The sequence below is a fragment of the Carlito syrichta genome, unplaced genomic scaffold (assembly GCF_000164805.1).
Source record: "Carlito syrichta isolate Samal-C Ts95f unplaced genomic scaffold, Tarsius_syrichta-2.0.1 Scaffold82277, whole genome shotgun sequence".
In the NCBI taxonomy this organism is placed as follows: domain Eukaryota; kingdom Metazoa; phylum Chordata; class Mammalia; order Primates; family Tarsiidae; genus Carlito; species Carlito syrichta.
In genome coordinates this window covers 1066526-1087223 of record NW_007026373.1, presented here as the reverse complement: position 1 = coordinate 1087223, position 20698 = coordinate 1066526, and the positions used below count along the sequence as shown (strand labels likewise).

At 43.3% G+C, this 20698-nt stretch overlaps 1 protein-coding gene across 1 annotated transcript in view; it reads right to left on the bottom strand.

Moving 5' to 3' along the window:
* Positions 1 to 20698, bottom strand: part of CDK5RAP2 (CDK5 regulatory subunit associated protein 2) — a 190657-nt gene that overhangs the window by 8761 nt on the left and 161198 nt on the right. The window contains exons 28-35 of the mRNA XM_008055797.2: positions 18967 to 19086; positions 14891 to 15007; positions 12658 to 12847; positions 11530 to 11651; positions 10199 to 10429; positions 7170 to 7247; positions 5964 to 6223; positions 2515 to 2658 (exon numbers count right to left, since the gene is read on the bottom strand). Of these exons, the coding sequence (XP_008053988.1) occupies positions 2515 to 2658; positions 5964 to 6223; positions 7170 to 7247; positions 10199 to 10429; positions 11530 to 11651; positions 12658 to 12847; positions 14891 to 15007; positions 18967 to 19086 (1262 nt within the window). The remainder of the gene's footprint in view (positions 1 to 2514; positions 2659 to 5963; positions 6224 to 7169; positions 7248 to 10198; positions 10430 to 11529; positions 11652 to 12657; positions 12848 to 14890; positions 15008 to 18966; positions 19087 to 20698) is intronic.

Below are 20698 nucleotides of genomic sequence, written 5' to 3'. Positions count from 1 at the left end.
TGATTTTGTAGCTCTTTTCTATTATAGTAAAAAATCTCAATTCCTAATGAAATTGCTATTTTATCCTATAATAGAAACATAATAACAGTTCAGAGTATCAATATCAATATGATTACTAACAACATAACCACTAAAAACAGTTGAAAAAATTTTTTTGCCCTTAGAGTAATTCTACTAGAAAGGCATGGTCAAATGACTCTGCCTTAGTCATTGACATGCTTCCTCTTTGTGCCATTATGCCTCCAATGCCATATACAGTAAGGTTGTTTGCTTCATTTTGCCATGAGTTTTCAGAAATTGCTTCCTTTCCCATTTTGATATTTTAAAATAATTACATATTGCATTTAGACAGTTGCAAAGTCAAATCTACAAACCAAGGTCTATTCAAAGAAATCTATTTTCTATCCCTGCCCCTCCAATCTCTTTTCCCCCACCCTTACAAGTAGCCTGCTTTGCTACTGCCTATCTTCCATTTAAAAAATTGTTATAAGCAAGCATGTGTATACATCTGTATCCCCCCCCACAACTTTCTTAGATAAACTGATGCACAAGATACACACTTCCCAGAGCTGCCCCATGGACTGCATGGGATGGTATATTAAACGCAAAAAAGCAAACTAATGACAAGAGACAACATCAGATAGTTAAAAAACAAAAATATCCTTGAGGCTGCTGGTGAAAACATGGACATCTGCATTATACACATTTCACACCAAGCAAAGGCACAGTATGAAACATGGGAAGTGACAGAAAAGTGGCTAGAGGCTATTCAGCACCACACAGGGGGGCTGCACACCAGCAGCCACATTGGAGCGTCTCAAAGGTGCTTCTTTTGGCCCTACACATCTATGATACTAAAGTGAGTGCAATTAATCACCCAAGAAACTTTTGGAAAGAAGGGGTAAATCATCATGAGCACAGACCTCCCCTGGACTATTTGCAAGTGAGACAGGATCAATGTAGCAATACTTTTCAAGTGTATTTATAAATAATATCTATTATATATATATAAAGAACTGTATCCTGTCTATTTAACACTTACTACTGTGTGCTATGGACAAACATACTACATTGAAAGTCAATTGTTTAGTTCAGACATGTTTGCTTTAAAAATTATATGAGGCAAGTACTAGTTTGAAGTATGGGAAGAAACCATTCATTCAAAAGTATAAACAAACAGACAGGATTCTCTGGAGGAAAAACAGAGGAAGACAGACATTAAACAAATAAATCCATAATTTATGAAAAGGGCTATGACAAAACAAAAAAGGACACTATGACTGAGGGATCGGGGAGACCTCTGACTTTGAAGTAACATTTAAGCTAAGACTTGAAAAGTGAGAAGTCAACCAGGAGGGGAGCATGGGACATTCAGGCAGTCAGATCATCCATATCACCTAAGCCTAAGATGGAAAAGAGCTTGGAAAGTTTTAAGAAAAGAAAGGCCAATGTGGGGCTGGAACCCAGTGAGGCCCACCCTTTCTCCCTGACACTCTGTCTTCCATCTGACACTCCTACCAACTAAAAGTGGGCAAAGAATGATTTTCTAATGCAATGAATAGTTATGAACTTCCCTGAGTTTAGTGCATCCAAACTTCACGCCCAGAATCCCAAGAAGGAACTCTTAGGACAGGCTCATTAGAACTTTCAGAGCAGAGAGGGCTGCCCCACTGGCTACTTCATGGCCATGACTGAGAGATCTGAGAGCTGTCAAAGGGGTTTAACTAAATGAGATGATGACATAGAATGCAAATTTCCCTCCCACCTTTCTACTGGCCTTTGGTAAAAAAGTACAGGTTATATAAAGAAAGGGGCCACCAAGCAGAGAGTTCTAACTCATCCTTAACCTGCCATGTGTCTTAGTCCAGGGCAGTTTTTCTGATTAGCCAGAGTGGGTACTCGCCTTGTCATAACACCACAAGTATCCCACAGAAAGAAAGCAGGGACAGCTTCCACTCTGCCTGACTCCTAATTCGGGGCTTGTCATTCCTAAGTAGTTAAAACAGATTTTGAACAAGGCCCACTCACATATGATGTTGGAAGCTATCAAGAGGAACCAGAAGGTCCAGAGAAAAGTGACTAAATTGAAAAGGAATTATGAGTAGAAAAGAATGAGCAAGCCCATGAGGATAAATGGGACTGAATGCCTAGAAAATAAAGAATAAACTTTGGACTCAGGTACTTATACTTCCAAACAAGCTCTGCAAACTTGGTTTAAGTGTCCCAACTCCCTGAGACTGTTTCCTCATGTGTAAAATGTGGACAGAACTCTACTCAACAAAGATGTGCTTGAAATGGGACACAGATGGGTCAGGGTTGCAGGCTGAGCTCACAAAGTGTGGGGGAATCGGGTAAGAACACAGGGAAACCATTACAAACCTGCCCTCCCCTCCCCCTGACACATACACAAACAGAGGGCATACCTACTGTGGGCCTGGGCTGGGCTGGGCATAGAAGAGACTGAGACACAGGCCCCCTGGCATCCTTGAGCCTGAATCATGTATCAACACCTACCTGCTCACAGTGAAGGGTGCACAGGCCATGAGTGGGGAGTGAGACTCTCCAGAGAAGCTTTAGCAGCCTGGAGGCCTCTTCCAGGATCAGCTTGGCTGAGCTCACACTGGTGACAAACCTGCTCAGTGGCGCTGAGTGTGGATCCTATGGGGAGGGATGAGAAGGCTGTTACAGGCAGTCTTGAAAAAGATTATGGACAAGCACACTTTAATGGGCAGCATAAATCTCCTGACTGTAGGGCTTGTGTTTCACATGCTGAGCAAGAGCCTGGTGCCACACGGCACCAATTTATTGTTCTTAAAGACTGGTGAATTGTAGATTATGAGAGAATTTCAGTGGTGATTTCAGCCTAATCAATAACCATGATTAATAGCCACCAACATTAACTACAGTTACTATGCCAAGAAAAGGATCCATAGGAGGGCCATTTGCTGCTCTGCAGCCCATGGAGACCCCCGGAGTAAATGAGACCAACAGCAAATGGAACAACATGAATGGTCCTGTCTTTAGCAGCCCCAGTAGAAGGCCCTGCTTACTGTGAATACAGTATTGGGGCATTGTAAAGTCTCTCTCATCCTCTCTGCTGGCAGAAAGCAAACTCAAATTGGGGATATGTCAAAGGCCTAAGAAAACAAAGAATGTGACTCAGAGAAGAGGAAAAATCAAAAAAGAAAAAAAAAAAATCAAGGAACATTTGCTTTTACAAAATAAAACAACTACCCTTTTTAGATACCAAATGACAACAAATCATATGTCAATACACTCCATGAAGAAAAAAGAGTGTAAGACATGATCGAAAACAAAGATACACTCTTTTTGGAAAGGAATGTGGCAACAGGTATAACCAAACCTTGACTAAGTGTCCCAACTCCCTGAGACTCAGTTTCCTCATGTGTAAAATGTGGACAGGACTCTACTCAACAAAAATGTGCCCTAAAAAGTTCACAACCTTTGAATTAGTAATTCCACAATCAAAAATATGATTGGAGATTTATACATAAGGATGCTCATCACCGTTTAGATGTCCAATAAATAAGTGAAATAAATGATGGAACATCCATGTTATAGCTTATTTGACAGCACTGAAAGTCAAGTGCTAGAAAAATACTGAATGAGAGAGGAAAACTCTTCATATAGTAACTGAAATACATGAAACTCATATTTATATTTATAAGCAGGTTTGAAAAACTTTAGGAATGACCTAAAAGTGTGTGTATAAATATAAATATATACATATGCATATGTGTGTGTTTATATATATATATAAAAAATGTTAAGTGCTGACCTACAAGTGATATTTTTATAGTTGTTTTGTTTTTATGTTTTTCTAAAATTTCTAGCTTTTGTACAATAAAGATTAGAATCAGGAAAAATCATCATCTTATTAATATGTATTAATTTATTCAACAAATATTTACCAGGCCCCCACTCCACACAAGGCCTGTACTACTAGGTAGTGTATATATAACATCAAGCACAACAGATATTATCCCTGTTCTTCTGGAACTTATTTCCATAAAATGGAAAGTTGATCTTTATAATATGAAGGGGGATCCCAAAAAACCCAGCATTATCTTTTGGAGGGTGGGCTCCTTACAGTACAGACTTCCTCCGCTTAGTAAGTGTTCTAGGAACCCACTGGCACCAGTATACCAGCTAGTGTTGTTGTCAGAAGCTGCATTCAGCTTCAGTGAGTTGTTTTTGGAGATTCAACACATTTGCCCATTTTATGGATGAGTGATTTACAAGTGCACTTTTCTACACTACACTGAGTGCTCAACAGTTTTTGATCAATAATGGCATGACCCCCGTGTCTACCCTCCCCATTCACTCGATCTCACCCCTAGCAACTTTTTTTCTGTTTTCCTGAATGAAAAAAGTCCTCAAAGGGAAACATTTTGCCGATGTGGAAGAGGTGAAACAAAAATTAGCAGAAGCAATAAAAGGCATAAAATTAAAGAGTTCAAAAAACAGTTTTGAGGTGAAAAAAGCATTCAACAGGTGTGTTGCATCAAAACAGAGAGTACTTTGAAGGGGACTGAAGTTTAAACATGTACAAATAAATACATAATTATTTAATAAATAAATTCCAGGTTTTTTGGGTCCCTCCTTGTATAGTAAAAAAGGTAAAACAGGTATCAAGAAGCAAGGGGCTCAAGTATCCTCAGTAAGGACCTAAGAAGTGGGATCAGGAATGTGACCCATGGAAGCTTGAAAGTCTGGTGCAGTCATGGGAAAAACAGACACCAAGCCCTGGAGGAAGTGAATGAATAAATGTATATCAAGCGCATAGATCCTCTATAAAGGTAACTTTCAGATGAGAAGACTCCAGTCGGATGAGGCAACAAGAAGAATAGGTAAGAGGGGGACTCCAAGTCAGAGAGAACAGGGAAGCCAGGACAACAGCATGCAGTCCGCCTGTTCGCAGTAGGACACACATGGGGAGAGTGGAAAATGATGGTGAGAGGCAGGCAGAAGCCAGACTAGAAATTAGAACTCCTTGGCACTCCACCCAGGAAGAAGTGGTGGCTTCTACACAGGTGAGTGGGATGACTAGCAACTCCTGAGGTGGATAGTGTTGTGACGCAGAGGAGTATGCCTTTGTGGACTGAGAACTGGGTTCAAATGTTGACTGGTGGCCGGGCTCAGTGGCTTAGCCTCTAATCTCAGCACTTTGGGAGGACGAGGCGAGAGGACTGCCTGAGCCTGTAGGTTCAAGACCCACCTGGGCAACTTGGCGAGACCTCATCTCTACAATAAATCAAAAATTAGCTGGGCGTGTTAGCACATTTGTAGTTCCTTGCTGGACTCCAGCAAGTCGAGGCTGTGGTGGCTGGGAGTGTGCCACTGCACTCCAGTCTGGGCAACAGAGTGAGATTCCAACTCAAAAAAAAAAAAAAAAAAAAAAGCTGACTGCTCCAAGTGCCTCACCTCAGCATCTGTAAAGTGGGAATAGCATCCCCCACTTTACAGGTCTGTTCTGAGGAGGAAACAAAATACCATATAAAAAACTCCTCTGCAAGAAGTTGGGGAGCCACCAACAATCTTGTGGTGCACAATGATAGCTCACAATGGCAAGCTCATCACACAGCAGTTACAGAGATACTGTGGTACAGTATGCTTCATGAGGATTAGGACCTGTCCTTCACCAGTCATCCCTGAGTCCAAGCACACAAGTCTCATGGGCGAGGGCTAGGTGGACAGCAGACAGCGAGGATGGGATGAGAGAACAGGCAGATAGTGGCCATTATGGGAACACGGCATACGCCTCCACAAGCTGCCCCATGTTAGCCCTGACCTCCGAGCCTCCGTGGGCCACACTTTCTGGTCCCTCTTCTCCAGGCCTTGCTGAGGACAACTGCACCATGTGCTGCCCAGCACTACAGCAATCCCTTCCATTGATGCTCCCAGTAAGCAGCTTACTAACTCTAGCTCTGTGGTCAGATTACCTTTATTCCCAGCTCTTTACTTGAAGGGATGCAAGCGTCTTGGGTTTGAATGTCCATTTCAGCAAGGAGCCTCTGGCCCTGGCTGATCTGCTTGCTCAGGGCCTCGTAGTCTTCAATCAGGCCCAGAACATGGCAGCCACTCTTGCTGGCCCACAGGTGGTACCCAGCAACCAGGTGGGGTGCACGCGGGGTGTTGGTTGCTGAGCTGTCACTGACGCAGGAGAAGGAGTCTGTGCCATTTCCAGAGAGTAGAGAAGTCTCTGAAGCAGCAAAATGAGAGGCAAGATGTCAGATCTGCTTGGGGCAGCATCCTTGTTCAAGGAGCTTATGATGCTGAAACTAGTGGAGAGGGCTGAGAGAGGCCCTCACAACTCAAATGCTGCCTGACACAAGCCCACTTGGGAAAAGAGGACTGGCTCCTGGACCTCGGTTTGTATATTACCCCACACTGGGCTTACAGTGCATCTTGTGGGAGAGGCTCAAGTCAATTCCATCAACACCTATCGACCACCCACTCTGCAGAAGATCCCAGATTCACAGAGATGAACCAAGCTGCTGCCTACATTCCAGTAGCCCATGGTACAACTGGAACACAGACAGTGTAGGAGGTGCAATGGCACAATGATGAAGTCAGAGCTCAGGGACAAAACAGGATCTATGCAAGGAAGGCTGCTGAGAAGGAGCAGCAGTTGAGCTGGATTGAATAGGTAGCAATAACTAGGCTAAACAGAAGTAAAAGCCTGTTGCTTTTTATATTTGGATCCTAGAAGTATGGATGAATAATGCTGACCAGGGACAGCAGAAATGGTATTTCACAGAGCAATCTGCATTCATGATGAGTCTTGAGGAAGCAGTAGCACTTTCACTGGTTGAGACTGGGACGAAGGGGGTCTGAAAGTCAGAGTGAGAGGAGAGTGCAGGCCTGTCCACAGGATGGTAATCCATCTGTGTGGCCACACCAGGGTGAGGCATAAGACTGGACAGGCCCAATGGGACTGGATCCTGGAGAGCCTTGAAGGCCACACAAAGATAGAGGCAACTTTAATTGGTCTGGAGGAGGAGATCACCAACTAGAGATACTGAGAACCTGAAGCCCCAAGTCCCTGCCAAAAACTCTCCTGAGTAGGAACCAGGGACCCCTTTTCCTGCTATTTAAAAAGCCCTACTGCCACACCCAATGCTGCCACAGTTACCCAGACTTTGTACCTGATTTTGGTGTCACTGCATGGGTGGAATCAAACAGATCAAATGAATTCTCACTTGCCATAGGATATTTGTCACCATCTACAAAATGCAAAACAAGAGAAGGAAAATAAACTGTTAGATTCACTGTCATCAGTATTTGAGAGAGAACTGAATTAGAATGCACTCAAGTACCTAACATATACATATTCACTTATGCAGATACACACAAGCGTTCATTCAAATCTTCACTGAGAATCTGTCCTGCTAGGCCCTGGGTAGGACATCAGGGAGATAAAGTGACCAGGCTCAGTACCTTCCCTAGAAGAATTCTCTTGTCAGACAAATAAACAGTAAGTTTCATTTCAGTGTGGTCAGGGGTGAGAGAGGGAAACGGAGGCTGTGGGAGCCCGTGAGAGGGGCTAACCACAACTTGGCTTCCCAAAGGCTAATACCTGCATTATGTTTTAAGACTGACTATGAGTGACCCACAGGAAGAAGGAGTAAGAAATGCTGGGCAGCAGAACAAGCAGTTCAAAGGGACAGAGGAGTGAATCATCACTCAGGGAAAAATAAGCAGCTCCTATGGCCAAGGCCTGGGCGCAGGGAAAGATACAGTGGGATGCAAGGCCAGAACCATGAGGACAGTGGGACCCACTTAAGGGCTCTAGATAGGGCAGTGTCAAGCAGAGCTCCATGTTCTGTACTGGAGGAGTGAATCTGGAGGCTGTTGCAGTCACCTAAGCAAGAGAGCCTAAGATAGCACCTAGTGGGGGCGTGATACATTTGAAACATCATAAGTAAGCAAAATCAATAGATCCTGTACAGATGACTTGTGTGACACTTTATAATCTGAAAAGTACTTTCACATCTGAAATGCTATTGGACTCTCAGTACCTCAGTGGGCAGAACAGCACTATAATTAAGATTTCATGGAAAGGGAAGACCAAGGAGCAGAGACGGGAAGCGATCTGCCCAGCATAACCAGCATGTCAATGGCAAAGCAAGAACTGTGTCCAGGTCTTAGGACCCCGTGCCCAAGCTCCTTCCCACCCATGCAGCACTAGGTAGTGGGCTGACTGCAAGCATGCCACTCCTTCCCAAGATGGGTCTTGATTCCTAGGGTCAAGGAGCCAGGAAGCCAGCTCTGAGGGGTTGGCCCCTGAGAAGAATCACTTTCAGATAAAGACAGCGGCCTTTCTTTTCTTTTCTTTTTTTGATAGCAGCCTTTAACACAGAACTTTTAAACAGGTACACTCAACTACAGTCCTGAAAAATCTTGCAAAGGAAGAAATGCTGCAGTCTATGATATAATTCTGAGCTTGACTCAACGCAATTAGAAACATTTTCTGCTGAGACAGCACTGTGAATTTTGAATACTCTCCTGGATGCCTCTTGCCAGGCATTCCTAGGACTGCCTCTGAACAAATTCCAAAAGCAGGTAAAGGTTGTTCTATGGCCTCCTTACCTCAGCTGCCCAAATCTTCTTCCTGGCCACCCCAAGCACATAACTGTCCTCCCTGCTTTGATCTCCCCCAGCCCACTCCCACAGTTCCCCCATCAATTTTAAGGCCCCATCTCCTCAAAGCCCTAAAAAGGGCCAGAAGCTGACCTATGTTTAAAATGGTAATGCCCACAATAATGAGGTCAATATATGACCTCTGTACACTGCTGATGTATAGAAGACAGCAATATGGCACCTTTCCAACCCTTTGAGATTTCCATAGGATAATCTTATGCTAGGAATGTTTAGCAGCAAAATGCATATTAACATCGATGTTTATTAAGGCTCCAAATCAGAGACCACTTTAATAATCAACAGGGTAATGAACTGGTGACTGACAAGAACCCGCAAACAGTCATTAGGAAGCCTGTGTGAAAGCAGGGGGACCTTGCAGGATGTAGTACTAGACAAAAACAAAGAAAGAAGACAGGATGGCACAAAAACCAATCTGAAAAATATAAATTCATAGCTGTATTTGATTAACAAATAACAAAAAATATGCAAAGTTTTAAAAATATGATTAATATGTAGAATCATGAAAGTTGTTTCCCTTCAATTTTTTTCATATTGTTATATATCTCTTTCGTTAGCATTTTATAATCCTTATCAAGGAGAAATCAATGAACTAATCACTATGAGTTCTGAAGCAGACTAAGTGCTCCTTAAGAGAGATGGTTTTTTAAATAAAGATGACAGACTTAATTCCCACTCCAAGTAAAGATAAGTCCAAATTTATTACAATGCTTGTTTATAGAACATGTTGGCTTTCCTTGTCCCGTTGAATGCGCACACCCACCCTGTGGGAGTCAGGTGATAATCCCCGGATACCTGAGGCTCCCAAAGGTTGGGTAGGGGTCAGGAGCAGCACTGAACTCACAGTTGGAAACAGTTCCTTGCTCAAGCTGACACCTACTTGCTGTGTCACTTTGGGCAAGCCCCATCCACCTCCTTGTGCCTTGGTTTCTATCACTAGAGCAAAGTGGATGGCCTGACTAACTGCTTTGAGCCTGACTCTTTGCTGGTCTGCTCTAGAACCTGTGCTAGTGGGTGGCAGAGATGTCTTGTCCTCTTTCTGCTACCCTACACAGCCTCTCTAGGGTTAGACAATAAACCTGCAAGCAAATGCAAAACAGGTCTACTTTTTAAACCTTCCAGGATGCTTTTCAGATCCTGAAAGACACTTGAAACTAAAGTTAAGAGGTTTAGATTCTCTTTTACAGGCAGTAAGAGGAACTTAAAAGAATTTCAGCACCAGAGTGATGTGGGCAGGACTAAATAGATGGGAAGGAACAAGACCACAGGCACTGAGGGCAGTTAGCAACCCAAAATCCACTGCCCTGAGACATAAGACATCCCAGACAAGAGATGACACCATTTTCCCAGAGGTGACAGCTAATTAGCAGTCAGGCCCCCTGACTCCTAGGGTATAGTATATCTGCTGTCAATGGAAAGACACCTCCGTGGGACAAAGGCATCATTCAAAAGCTCACATGTGACACACACATGCTCAGAGCTACATTTTCAGAAAGTGGGAGAGGCAGGTGCGTACCATCTTTGGCTAGCTGAGGGGGCTGCTCAGGGATGGAGAGGGCTTGGATAGCTGGAGTAAGGGCTTCTTCCTGTGCCTTCGCTGCCCCCTTGGCCAGCTGCTCCTCAAGCTTACTCTGCAGGGTACGGTTGTTTTCAATGCTCCTTTCCAGTTGCGCCCGCAGAGCTTGGATCTCCATGAGGAGGCCATGCAGGTCTCGATCCTGCCCCTTCCAGCCTTCGCCCGAAGCCTCTGCTCTGGCCTCTGTGGACATGTGCAAAGGGAAACCTTGACATCTTCCATGATTAAAGGGTCAGCCATCGAAATGCAACTCCACAGCATTTTAAACCTACCCCCACCATCGCTTTCCCCCTTCCTAAGAACTAGGTACAATTTAAAATAACAACTTGACTTCAGAAACAAAAATATTGGCAGACTTAATTGCTGCTATTCCACAGGCTAAATAAGAGCTGGAAATTAATTTTCGCTTCTGGCCATAAAAGCTTAGCAAATTGCACACCAAACCCCGAAATTATGTCTAGTGGTAATAAAATCTATTTGGGTTGAAATTATAGAATGAAAGGGGATGATTTTAAGAGCCACAGTACATTAAAAAGACACAACAGCAAGAATAAGAAAAGCAACTTGAAGAGAAAATGAAAGCTGTGAGATGACCCTTTTCTAGATAAACTTTCAATAGGGAGAAACCATCTGGAAAATTAGCTTAAAAAAAAAATCATCATACCTCAAAACTGATTCTGAAACATTAGACCGTATAGCGTATAGTCAAGTCACTCTGATCAGTTATCTCTCTTTGGATACAGAGGAGACCGGAGCCAAGACCCATCCCCAGAGGAGTGCCCAGCACACAGCAGGTACCCCATAAATATTTGCTGAATCAATGGGCGAATAGAAATACACACCAGCAAGAAGATTATAATGAAAGTTACTTCTTGGCGGCCTACTATGTGTCAGGTACCATGCTAGGGAGCTTTCAGTAAATTATCTCATTCAACTTTCACAACAACTATACATAACAGGCATTAACAGACATTGTATAGTGGCAGAAATAGGCCTAAAGGGTAAAGTGACCTGCTGATGGTCACACAGTTGGAAATAAGGGAGTGGGAATCCAGACCTCAGCTGTTTCCTCACATGTTTCCTGTTGCTTTTTCAAAAGAAGTGTGGGCCAAAGTGCTTGCTTCAAAATATACCCACTCTACCCATGCGGCTAGCATGGAAAGCACTGCACTCTGTCCCCCTGATTCTGTGGTCAGTTGTGCAGGTGGGCTCACGGCCCAAGATACAGCAGCCCCAGAATGAGATGGCTCTTGGGCCAGAGCACCCAATACCTCTTGGTCTCCTGTGCTCTTCATCCAGCTTCTCATACACCTTCAGCTCCACTCGGAGGGACTGGAGTAGCCTGTCATTCTGTGATAATAGCTGCTGTCCCAACTTTACCTCCTCCTGCACCCTAAAAAAGCCCCACAGGCATGGGAAGGAGAGGTTAATTCTTCTTCCCTGAGGTGACTTATTCAAACCCCACAGGGCAGGCCAATTCCACCCTCAGGCACAAGAGTTGGACAATAAAGTGACAAACACGGTTAAGAATTTCAGTCACAGACACTATTTCCCGAGAACCCTGTGTGCAGCCAGTTACATACATTATCTCATGTCATCTTCACAGACACCCTCAGAGGTACGTGCTCTCTAATCCTCATTTCAGAGATATGAGAAAGTGAAGCTCAAAATGTTCTTTCTCTTCCCCCAGGGATGCGCAGCTCAGAAGGCGAGCCCAGACTTACACCCAGGACTGTCTGATAGCAAAGACAATGATCTTGCTAAACCACCCGGCAACTCTAAAAGAGGGGGACATTCGCTAGGGCTGATGGGAACTGAAATATGGAACAAGACAAGGCTAAAGGGAAAACTGCAAAACAGTAATTGGTGGATCCATTTAAAATCCAAGGCAGATGCATGTCACTCTGCTCAGAATGTCCTAGTGGCTTCCTATGGCACTCAGAGAAAAACTAAAATCCTCACGCCAGCTGTGAGGCCCAAAGTGATTCAGCATCCAGTCAACCCCTGCCATGGCCTCTCCCCAGATGCACTGGCCTACCTGCTCTGCCAGGCACAGGCCACAGCCACTCTGCCTCAAGGCCCATGCCCTGCTGCTTAAAATGATCTTCCTCAGATGGCTGCAGCACTCCTCTCCTCTCTGTTCAAATGGCATCTTTCCAGAGAGGCCGTCCCTGACTCACCTAGGATCACAAAATAGAAACCTGCTCCCCAAGCCCTCTCCTCCTTACTTAAATGATTTCTTTCCCTATACTATGTGCCTGCCAGGTGTATGATGTGTTTGTGTCTACTGTCGGTACCCATACACTAGGGCAGGGGCTCACCTGCCTCATTCCATGACAGTACCCCAGTGCCTGTATATGTGGCATGGCCCACAGGGGATAGGTGGATCATGCTACTACCTGCTCAGCTCCTGGCGGCTGCTGCAGACCTCCTGGATCAGCTGCTGGTTGTGTCTCTCCTTCTCACCGACCTCCTTCTGCAGCCTCTCGTTTTCCTCCCTCACACTGGCATACGCCTGCTGAAGGTGCTCTAGGCTCGCAGCCTTCCTAAAGAGGGACTCTCGTAATTTGTCATTCTCCTTCTGTTTATCTGCAGACACAAAAAAGTGCCACTGAGAAGGGGCACCATTTGTTTTTTCCAACCTTATTACGCGAATACAGCACTTCAGCTCACATACTCCAAGAATACAAAAAAGAATGAGATTTAATCTGGCATTTATGATTTTGGCATTCCAATTATCTCATACGTTTTGGGCAGATAAATCTGTCAACATCAAAGCTGGAGATTAAACGTCACTGAAATAAAATGGGCCTGTTTAATTTTCTATTAAATAATAGGCCATGCAAACCTAGTTACTTTGCCTTCACAGAGCAAACAGCGAGTAGAAATTACAGTACCCCAGTGCCTTACAGAGGCAAGAAATGGGGCCCAAAACTCTGGCAATAGGTGCCAGAAAGTCCACAAGCTTTCCACAAGCCTCATGCCAGGAGGCCGGCAGGGCTGTGCAGATGGCACCCTGGGGTCATTGACTCAGGCCATGAGGACAGCACCTCTTCTGAGGAATAAAATATTCCCGGAGGCAAAAGAGACAAAATAGTCAAGAGCAGGGTGCTGGAAGCCGAGTGGCCATGTGCAAGGGCAGTTTCTCTATTTACTGACTTCATAACCCTGAGTGAGGCGCTTCACTTTTCTAAAGTGCCTCAGTTTCCGCACATGTTGCTGTGAGGATAAAGTGAGTTGCTATCTGTAAGGGCTGAGCACCAAGCTTCACAAGTACTTTGGGGCTGTAAGCCCCACAAGGACAAGGTGCTGGCAGTACTGGTGGTGTAGGGGACGTGCACCAGCACTAACTGTGCAGGCACTACATTAAGGCCTTCATAGGCATCATCTTATTTACTCTCCAGAGCAAATTTTCAAGGTAAGTACTATTATTCTGTGTATTTTCCAGATAGAAAACTAAGGACTGACAAGGTTAAGAGTTCCCCAAGGTCACACAGCAAATAAGAGGCAGAGCCAGGATGCATTCTCAGGCTTACTGACTCTGTTCTTAACACAACTCAACAATTTCTAAGCAAGATTTCACCTCCTCCGACTTCAGACACACCAATCTGCATACAATTCCTGATTGGTCTATATGCTCTATAATTCTAAACCCGAGGCCTTTGCCCACTCTCTACCTTCTATTTAAAACCTCAGGCACCTAGGCTAATCCCTCCTCATACTTCTAGACTGAGTTCCTGAAGACTATCTTTTCCCAGGTCAGGAAACCTTCTCCAGGGTCCTGCAGGTCCCTGAGCCTGCCTTCATCGTGGCTAATGCTCATGCTGGCCTGCCATGGGTTGTCTGGCTGTCTCTCCCATCAGACCATGAGACCCCTGTGGGAAGGGACCAGGTCTCATTCATTTCTGTATCAGAGTCTACACAGGCCCTGATGAAGAACAGGAGAATGAACGACCTACTGAGGCCCCAATTTTGCCTCTTAAGTCAAAGTCATCTTCAATATCCTCTAGGAAAAGTGGGATAAGCTGATCCAAGTTCTAGCTCCACCACCTTCTAGCACCACGACAGGCAATTTCTTAGGTCTTGGTTTCTTACTTGTAAAGCAGGGCTAGTAATATCTCATTCCAGAATTGTCTTCAGTATTGAAAGATTAATGTAAGTGAAAGCTCTTTGGGAGCTAAACTCTAAAAAGAAGGAATTAAGGGATCTTTATAAAAAATACTGGATAAACTTTGCTGATAGTAGGAGAGTTCTACTTGAGATTTTGATAGTAATATATTTCCAGCCCCTTCTCTCTTTCACTGTGAACTAGGAAAAAAGTAGCTCTACAGAGGGGATGGGTGACAAGTAAAGTAACATTTGCTGCGTCCCTATTAGAGACACTATGCTGAGGGCTTTACACCACTTAACTATCACAACAGCCCTGTGAGGTATCTTAACCTCTCTAATTCTAGTTTTCTCAGCTGTAAAATGAAAATAGCTCATAAGGCTATTGTGACAATTAAATGATGTAAAGCCATCACAGAGCCACAGGATTCGCACTTAGGTTGGTCAGACTCCAACATTTGCATTCTCTCCATGACATAGAAGGTTTGGGGGTTCCTAGCTGCAAGTGACGCCTTTCATTCTTACCTTGGGATCCTTTAATGAGCATTGCATTAAGGGCCTGGTTCTGCTTTCTCAAGAAATTAATTTCCGATGTCAGGGAACTATGCAGCTCTGAACCAGAAGCAAAAATATTTGTAGAACCTAGGTACAAACAAACATAAGGAATGATTTATAAACAGGTATCCAGGTCAGTAGAGGATGGAAATATCTAGAATACAGTTTTAAACAATGAGCTAATACAACATGCAATGAAAATCACTCCTGTGGACTGTATATAGTATTACCAGACACCAAAAGGCAATGAGAGTGCGCTTCAAAGAGGAGGCAAGAGGGACTCCCCACATCTTATTTCTCCTAAGGGTGAATAAAGCAGGAGGCCTGCCTGAGCCAGGAGTAGATGAGTGAGTGACAGTCTTAATCTCCACAGATATCTCTCCTGAGTTCAAAACGCATATAACCAGATGCTTGCTGGGCCACTGAGGCAGCTCAGTTCACAGACCAAAAGCTGAAATCTTCATCCTTCTAAACCTGCTCTCTCATCTGTTTTCTGCACCAGGAGTTGGTGTCACCCCAATCCTTATTAACACTAGTTAGGAATTCGGGAGCCATTCTGAACTCCTCTCTCTTCCACTGCCCAATTAAGCAACCATGACTGCTAATCTTTGTCCAGAATGTTTCAGACACTGGTCTATTCTTTTACGTCCCTATAGTTCAGGCTTTATCACCTTGCTCTATCCTTGCCTCCCTATTATTCTGCCAGTGGGGTTATTGTCCTAAAGATAGTCTATTCATGTTATTCACTGCTCAAAAAGATCAGACAGCCCGCCACAGCAAAGACAATCAAAGAAAACACAAGGTCCAGCTTCTCAGTCTAGAATCCAAGTATCTCCATTATTCAGGTCCAGTCTCAACACACCACACTCTGTTTCCTCCCTAGACCCCAATGACCTAAACGTAGTCAAATGGGACCACTTTCATGCCCCCCTCACACCCAAACACCCTGCAGCCACACACTCCCTGACATTGCAGAATGAGGCATTCCTTTTGCCTAGAATGCCTGCCATCTTCATTGTCTGCCACGATCACTCACAGCTCTACATACTGCCTCTAAGTGTACACCCTAAAGACCACAGTCTAAAACTATACAGATGGAGATCATGCCTTCACCTGTAAATCTCTTTCTGTGCTTTTCTCTATCCCCTGAAATCCTATTCCTTCCTCTAAGTCCAACTCAGATGGTGCCTATTGCCAGACCCTCCCTTGGCACTCCACCTCAGCACTCTCCAGCTTCTGCTCCACAGGTAACATTCAAGTTCACAGCTTCTCTTGGGAGAATGCCTATTGTGCGCAAGGTGCCTTCCACATGTGGCAGCAGATGCTTACCCTCCCCATCCTCCACACTGATTGAATTCACTCATTACACCAGAGCCAAAATGTCAGATTCCTGCTCTCCCAGCAGCCCCCTACCTCACTCCCAGCGAGAACATGGTCATGTGCCACTTCTGACCAAGAGGGCCTGATGGGGAGTCTGCTAGGGGCTTCTGGGCGTGATTTTCTGCCCAGATGAAAACAAAAGGACAGCAAGAAGCCCCACCTTCTTCTTTCCCATGCTTTGGACACTGTCCTGAGAGTATGGGATGCTTAGTTACTGCAGTAATCACATACCAACCCCAAACTGCTATCACTGAGCCATAAAACCTGCCTTGGAACTACCTGCCTCTGATTTCTTGTTATATAAGAAAACATAACCCCCTGTTAACACCAGTTTTTACTCATATTGTTATCTATAGCGGAAAGCATCCGGGTACACACTTAATATCCATATATTCAAACTCCTTTAAGGAAGGTATGACATCAGTTCTCTAAGAATTTCATAGACTTTCCACTCTACAGCACTACCTTTTGCTCATGTTAATGATTCATTTATCACAATGTCATATAATTTTTGTATTCACATGTCTCCTCTACCATCTTCTTCCACTCTCCCCTGTGGTCTCTGGTATCTTTTTCAGAGACACCTGGGTCTGAACCATGGCTGTGGCTTCTTAATAGCTGCATGACCTCAGGCAAGTCACATAACTTACCAAAGTTTCCATTATCTCAATGAAAATGATTGACATTGTTATTGTTACTACTATTGCCATCTGTATTAATATCACAACTGATAATAGGCTACAGTAAAAACAGCACCAAAGAGTAATATGAATAAGCAGGAAAAATTATACAGGAGAAGTAGACAATGACCAAATCTCAAGTAGTAGCTTTGAAGGCAGTATTTCTTTTCAAAGAAATAATTAAGACAAAGAACAGTCCCTGACACAGGTGAAACCTGAGCTAGCAAGGTCTATTTCTGGCGCGACAAGGCCAGACTTTCCTCTGAATGTCATCACTGTAAGTTCATATAACTGATGACAAGCTGGAAGTTCTAAACACATGAGATGGTGTTTTTTTTAACAATATTCCACCTCAATATTCAAGAATCTTGCCTTGCCTTCCTCCTGTCTACTCCCAACATAAATATTTCCCAGTAGGGAATGGCGGGACCACATTTATTTCTTTGTCTTTTCAGACACAGTGACAACATGGTGAGAACAGCACATCCCTCAACCAGTGTAAATACTTTATGAATGCCTTTTTGTAAACCTTTCCGTCAGACTGTATTACTCTCCAGAGCAATTGCCTGCTCCATTGTAGCTGGTAGCCATTTGAGCCCCCAAATAATTCTATAATTGGATTTGCCAGGGAAAATGTAAAACAAAATGAATCTAATGCAGACATTACCAAGAGTGAATGTGAAGGGCCCGGGCATGTATTCCTTTCCTGTGTTTGATACCACTAATAGCTCAGATTAATCAATTTCCCTGAGGGTGAGCAGTGAAGGAGGTAGGATATGGGTAGAGTGAGAGGGAGAGGGAGAGTGAGAGGAAGGGAGGGAGGGAGTGAAGGAGGAAGGAGGGGGCGTGATGGAGCCACTCTGCTTCCCTTGCAAGCGGCAGTATGCACAGTATTTTGGAAAGATGTCCTTCCAGAATGGTGGCTATGATGGCTAGAGAAGATCCAAGGACTTGAGTGCTGCCACTGAGCACGATCTTTCTAGAACTTAGTTCTCGCTTCTCTAAAAATGGGCATGGCATTAGGGTTCCCACACACTGCAGAGCTTTGCAATGTCAAATCAGTAACAGTATACAAAATAAAATAAAACAAAACTGAAAATGATGATAAAGGCAGTTATTTATTTAGGGAGGCACTGAACAAGGCCCTATTCATAACACTGTCTCCTTTAATCTCTCCATGTCCCTGTTTTAGGAAATAATTAAGACTGGGTGAGATGTGTGAACTATCCAAAGTCACAAAGCTAATAAACAGAAGATCGGAATCCATACCCAGCCCAGGTCAACCAACTCCCAAACTCTGGCTTTTCTAAGAGCACCAAGCTGCTCTCAAGATACGCTCTTCATGGAATGAGGACACTCTCTGAAGCGATAAGGAAAGATGTCCATGATACAGTGCTCAATGAAAAATGAACCAGAATAGGGGATATAGAGGATGCTACCTTTTGTGTAAGTGAGGGAGAGAATAAGTATACTTGCATTTTATAAAATCACTGTAAGGATACAGAAGAAAACTAACAAAAATGGGGAAGAGGGAAGGGAAGGGGAATGAGTAACAAATGGCGGTTTTGGATTTTGAAGGATCTGAATGTCTTACCTATGGGAAAAGAAAATATTTCTAAGTTCTTCATGAAAGATCATTCCATTCAGAGCGAACAGCAGTTATGCAGGAATATTGATGACCTTTTGGCTAGTATATGAGATTTACTAGACTGCTAAAATGCTGTTACTTGTATAATCTATTATTGATGAAAAAATAAAACATTGTTTTGTTTTATTTTAAATGTTTATCTATTTCTCTACTGCTCCCAAAGTCAAAAGAGGTGCCAACCGCAATTCAGGATGTCAGAGGCCAGCAGACTTCTCCAATGATGAAGAAATGAATATTCATCAAGTACTTGCTCTGTGCACAGTCACTTATTCAGGTAAATGTGTCACAATGAAGTATTCACAGGTTTGCACTGCCCTGTTAAGAAAGTCCTTCCTTACCTTGATCAAATTCAGACCCTTGTCGTTCCAGCTGTTTCCGTAGCTTCTCATTTGTTTTAATAGATTCCTCTAAGCGTTTTCTCAAAGTTCGAATTTCCTGTATATGTTCCATTAGTAAGTCTACAGGAAGGAAGGGCATTTTTAATATAAAGTCTGAACTCTCCCCAACAAATTGAATAATATTTAGATTGTGCAGGGATCTTGAAATTCCAAACTGTATTGGATGTATTAAGATAGTTAACAACTGTCAATTCTTTCCTAGGCATGGGGAGGTTGAGCTACTTCCCACAGCCCACAGATACAGTGCTATGATCCTCTGCAACTCTCCATGAGGAAGATATTTTATATCACATAGAAAAATTATATTCCACACAATTTTAATGCTAACTCTAACATAGCCTTTTATTCTTCTAAATATCAAATATTAATTTAAAATCTTCCTTATGGTAAAACTAACAGATTAGATTCAAGTTTGCTTGAATTGTCTGAGAGTTGAGAGTTGATTAAACTACCTTCATAATGAACCCAGATATTTTTGAGACTAACATTTTGAAAGAAATGCTATCTACCTGTCACTAATTTAAGACTTAAAAAATTTGGGGAGGCTGAGGTGAATGGATTGACTGAGCCCGTGGGTTCGAGACCCGCCTGGGCAGCGAGACCTCATCTCTACAGTAAATCAAAAAATCAGCTGGGCGTGGTAGCGCACGCCTGTAGTTCCGGCTACTTGCAAGGCTGAGGCGGAAGGATAGCCGGAGCCCAGCAGGTGGAGGCTGCGGTGGCCAGGAGCAGCCACTGCACTCCAGTCTGGGCGACAGAGTGAGATTCCAACTAAAAAAAAAAAAGACTTAAAAAATAAAGCAAAACAAGCAAATAAGAATGGCAATATGAAGGGTAATCTCAAGAGTACATCCTGTTAGCATGAGTAAAATGCATATGACCTTTTTGGCCTACTTCTATCATTAGCCTTTGAAAAGTTCTTTTCCGATGTCTTTTACCAAGTAATTTGACTTCTAGGACTCTAAAGAGACCACCAGAATGTTTACAAGAATTTGCCAGAATGCAGGAAAATGATCATCTTAGTATTTTAAGTAACAGTAAGAACTGAAACAGACTGTTAAATAAACTGTAACACATCCATTATGATGCTGTATTACATAGCTATTAAAGTTATTGCAAAGACTATAGAATATCATGAAAAAATTGTTATTGTACTAAATATTAAAATAGATACAAAATTGAGTATTCAACATAATCACAATTTATAGAGAAAAAAAAAAAACACCTAGTTTCTCCTATCCTCTCAATCAACAATCAATACAGAAGATAACTGTGACCAAATGTGTGGGTTTTTCCCTCCATACACCAAGCAAGCAAGTAAGCAATTCTTCAGTGGACACAAGCTGGGTGTCCTTTTAATTCAGTTCACTTCTGAAACTATCTACCTGGAGATAAGGTTAGAGTCACAAGTTGAAGGCTTAGTCCTCAAGGCTACCTACTTCCCACTTCAGATGCAAATCCCAAGCCCCAGGTTGTTTCACCTGAGTTTCTGACTCACTGGCTATAAATTTGGTTTCCACAGTCCCCTCCTTGAATTTGCTACAGCAGCTTACAGAACTCAGGGAAATGTTTGCTTATGTTTACTGATATATTATAAAGGATATTACAAAGGACATAGATGAATACTAGATGAAGAAATGGATAGGGCAAGGTATCTGGGAAGGGGCATAAG